At 49.3% G+C, this 4,530-nt stretch overlaps 1 protein-coding gene across 1 annotated transcript in view; it reads left to right on the top strand.

The window, feature by feature from the left end:
• LOC109504620 (putative uncharacterized protein DDB_G0271982) overlaps nucleotides 1–1,097 on the top strand; it is a gene marked incomplete at its 3' end in the record, with an annotated part of 5,622 nt that extends 4,525 nt beyond the window's left edge. The window contains 1 exon segment of the mRNA XM_025299427.1: nucleotides 1,044–1,097. Coding sequence (XP_025155212.1) covers nucleotides 1,044–1,097 — 54 coding nt within the window.
• Nucleotides 1,098–4,530: the final 3,433 nt, after the last annotated feature.

Here is a 4,530-nt window from a genome sequence, read left to right as displayed (position 1 = left end):
ACGAATTGCGATTTACGTTCTCATGACGCGACGTCGGTGACGCTCAAAGAGCTCTCGGTCGTCCTCCGTGTCGGTTTTACTTGATAGCTACCGATGGACTTTGCCAAAGAGAACGTTCGCGAGGACGCTAACGCTAACGTCACGTTAACAATACCGTCTCGCACATGTGCGCATTTTATCGAACCTGGTCGATATTGTTACACGTCGTGATGAAAAGCGTCGAAGCACGAATATTATGATAAATCAAGCTTTGAATTGGCTAATGAAGGGCACGGAATAATGACACACGTAATTTCACTCATTTTCAGGAGTACAAAGAGCGCGAGGCTCGCCATGAGCGCGCGTTGCGCGCCTAACGTGAGAAATCTCACTTCCTCTTCCTTTCTTTTTTCTCACGTCGTAATGATAAAACGTCGCAACACACGACGTTGTGCTGGGCGTGCTCGGGATATCCCAGAGACATTCAGGATTTTACACGTACATTTTTTCCTTAAACCGCATGAGCCTATTATAGTTGTCATCTGTCCGATCGTGCGACCGCGCAAAGATCGACGTGCACGTCGAGTCTTTTATTTTCACCAGACCGCGCAACTTATTTACCGAATTATTTAATTAGGCAAGTGTATATTGTGCGCTCGCCTCATTCTTTTGCGTATGATACTTTAATGCGGATCGACAAGTTTATATCCTCGTAGCCCGAAAAAAGAGTCGCGGATCTTCGCGCGAGCAAAATCGCCGCGGCGATACGAAGTCACGGTCCTTCACTTATTCACCAGGTCGGTGAATAAAAAAAAGACTGCACAGCGCGCGGCAAGTGCATAAAACATTGAAAACGCTTAAAATCGATTGCGTTTCATTACATGGCAGCAGCGTGAAGCCGCGCGAGCGCGCACGTCACTCCGCAGGATTTTTTTACTTTCGCGAAGATACCGTTTTAGGTCGCGGACTCTCGCGCGAGTTCGTCGACCTGCGCACGAGAGAGAAAGACGGAGAGAGAATGAAAGAGAAAGAGATAGAGAGAACAAGAGCAAGAGAGAGAGCGAGAGAGAGAGAGAGAGAGAGAGAGAGAGAGAGAGAGAGAGAGAGAAAGAGAAAGAGAAAGAGAGAGGGAGCAAAGGGGAGAGGAAGAGAATTCAGTCATCATCGGAGGTCCTGCGAGAGATAACGTAAAATGCGACGCCGCTTTTCATCGTTATAAATAAAACGATTGGGAACGATTAATATATATTTAAAGCGAGCGAGCGAGCGGGCGAGCGCGGGCGTACGCGATACCAGCGGTGACGGGTGCGCGATACCGTCGCGCCGCGGTCCTTTTGGGCATCGACCCTGGAAAACAAATAACACGGGTCGTCGCGGAAAATGTATAAGTCGAAAAAGCGAGCGACCAACGCCGCTGCTACGCGCGCGCAGGTAGTTATAAATTTTATCGCGGGGAATGGTGGATGTATTTTTGCGATCAATTTTCCATCACCAATGACGTTCCTCCGTTTCCATCGAACGCGTCCGGCGTCTCCTCTCTTAGACGCACACACACACACATAGACATATATACACGCATGGACACGAACGAGCCGGTGAAATTTTTACACGTCCAACAACGCTCGAGTGACCGCTGAAAGATGCAAACGAAAGCAGTCGCATCGAAACGAGGCGGAATTGATTCGTATATAAATGACCTGGCTGTACCAAGTTCGATACATTTTTTACGCCGAAAGTCGAACCAGTTGTTTCTAATTCCGCGTTATCGCGCGATTGTCGTATCGCCGTTCCCGAATTAACCTATCAAAAGACGTGCGCGGACGGAACGGTTGTCGCTCGATGTTGAAAATTAAAGAAAAGCGCCGAATTATCCCAACGAATTATACGCGAATCCTCTCTCCACGCATGAAGCTCGACATTTTCGGAAGGTATCGCTCGCAAATGCGGTCGATTACGAGCCGACAGGATCAGGGCTCCGTTGATTCTCGTCGAAGCTTCGAGGACGCGTTCCCGGACCTGCCCATCGAGCACAGATCGAGAACCGATCGGGCCACCTAGGGAAGGAGGATCACGACGACAACGAGCTGGCGGGGGGGGGGGGGGTTGGGGCAGGAGGTGCAATATAGCGCCGCGATTGCCCAGTAAATATCGGGGTGAGGTTATAGCCGGCTCCGCGACCCGTAAACCAAGACATTAAATTTTATAATATTGCGTCCCGTCTCTCGCATCCCGTCCCTCTCTTCGACGTCCCCTTCGTTTCGTTCTCCCCTCACGCTCCACCCCCCTGGTCCCCAGCTTCTCTACGGCAGCCGCCCCCCTGGTCCTCCTCTTCTCGACCCATCCTTCTCTCGATGTTGCGTGAGCGCGCGCGCGAGCGCGAGAGCGCGCACAGCGTGCTTTTATTGGCTATTTACAGAGGAAATGGCCTCTAAATTAACTGCAGACTGCCGGATTGCTACCTATATCGAGCGGGCTCGTGTATAACGCCTCACCCGTTCGCCCGGTCGCGCCCGTTAAGATCAAAATCGCAATGACAGCGCAGCATCGGGCAACGATTAATCTCGCGTGCCGAAATCCGCGGTCGGCCACTTTCACACGGCGAATTCGGCCGCGTCGACTCCTTGACGACGGGCGAGGTCGATTTCCGAGTCCCGAAGGAGGTCAGATTGGCGGAACATCGAGGGATGATGCTCGTCCGATGTCAGTTTTCACACTTGGCGTTCGATCGCTCGCGCCGATCGAGCCCGACAGAGCTGCGAGGTGTTTTCACACGGCTGAACTAGTCGTGTACGCAACGGTAGCCTTGGAGATGAAGTGGCGCGCATAAAATCGCTGATCCGACAAAACAGCGCTCGTCCATTTATGTATTATACATTATGAAGTGACGCAGCTACACGAGCACTGAGTCCAAGTCGCGATGATTTCGAACACTTTTCGGCGGCAATAATGTGTTAATATTATCGAAAAGACCAACGGGGCTATTGATTTTATTATCGAAAAATAACACCCGAAAAAACGGCGTATTTACGCGGGCTAATTATCACCTCACTTTGATTCGTGAGTCAGCCCAAAATGCCAGTACCCTGGCAAACCGAGTGTAATCTTCCGTAATTCAACCCACGATGACCTAACTCCGTTAACATCCATCACCTTCCGCGCAAAATAACGTTAAAGTTTGACGAAGAAGAGACGACACACATGGAGGTTTCTTCTGCAGAAGTTGCCAGAGAGAGAGAGAGAGAGAGAGAGAGAGAGAGAGAGAGAGAGAGAGAGAGAGAGAGAGAGAGAGAGAGAAGGAGAAAGAGAAGGTGAGAGAGGGAAAGAAATAGACGCATCGAAACAACATTATTTTACGAACCAGTGGACACGAGTAAAAGTCTCAACGAATGTCAAGCGTAAACGACAATCTTGCTCCGTCCGCGTGATTATTTCGAACCCGAAAGCGTCCGTCATTTTCCGGGAAGATGTCGGCCGGTGCGAGATCTTCATCGAGACGTAGACGCTGATCGGTTCCGACTCGGGAGCTCCAAATAAATTTCACGTCTCAATTAATTTTTCGGCCACGTGTCGCCACGTGGCCGTCGTCCGCCCGGCTGCTCGTCCTCTCTCTTCTTCCTGCTCGCGCTCGTCCTACCGCCGCAGGCGCACAGAGGGGCGTAATTCACAAACGCAAATATATTAAGTGTTATCCGCGCGCCACGGACGCGACCCCTTCGTTGCAATGTCTGTTCTATTTAAACGGACGATACGCATCTTTCATATGTCTCGTACCTGTCGACGAGATCGTAAACGACAAAACGGCAGTATCGTCCCGGTGCGATATCTGACAAACGCATCGTTCCTTACGCATTTACTTTGTAGCGTAGTTTTTACGTTACCGTTGTCAGAGCTGGAGCTCTAACAACCCGAAACAGAGTCAGCGAGTGACGTTATAGTTGACTAATGGGATAATCAAATTAGCGGGCTTAATCGTGAAAACATGATAGCGGAGAATTTATAAACCGTGCAACAAGTACGGCATGTTGGAGAGATACGTCTGTTACACTAAACGTGTAAACTATCCATTATGATTAATTCGTGCGAATGTCGGTTTATTTTAATTATAGTTCTATCGATTCGCGCGCATCTCCTCTCAATTGTAACTTGAGGCAACGGTAGCTAACGATTGCGGCGATTAGAATCGCGAGTACGCGACGTGACAAGTGATTCATGTTTTCCGAGAAGAGCGTTGTCACGCACAAACTTGGGATTTTGTAAAGGTTTCAAATATATAAAAACTCGGGGAATCATGTAAACATACGTTGAACAGCGGTGCTACTTTGAAAATAAGAAAAGTGCAGGATCTCACCGCAGGACTAATCCAGTCGGATCAATTGCTATTTGCGCAAGATAACGTTATAACTTAACGTGACTTATTTCCTTCATTTGAACCAGCATTGATGAGTCGTGATTCAATCATTGTCGCGTCGCGTCGCGTCGCGTCGCGATTCGTCCCAGACTGGTAATCCTGACTGGTTACTTGATATTCGAGTCGAAGATCAAAAAATAACT

This window comes from Harpegnathos saltator, unplaced genomic scaffold (assembly GCF_003227715.2).
Source record: "Harpegnathos saltator strain DR-91 unplaced genomic scaffold, Hsal_v8.6 scaffold275, whole genome shotgun sequence".
NCBI classification, from domain to species: Eukaryota; Metazoa; Arthropoda; class Insecta; order Hymenoptera; family Formicidae; genus Harpegnathos; species Harpegnathos saltator.
The sequence above is the reverse complement of the archived record's forward strand: the minus strand, read 5'-3'. Positions and strand labels throughout refer to the sequence as shown.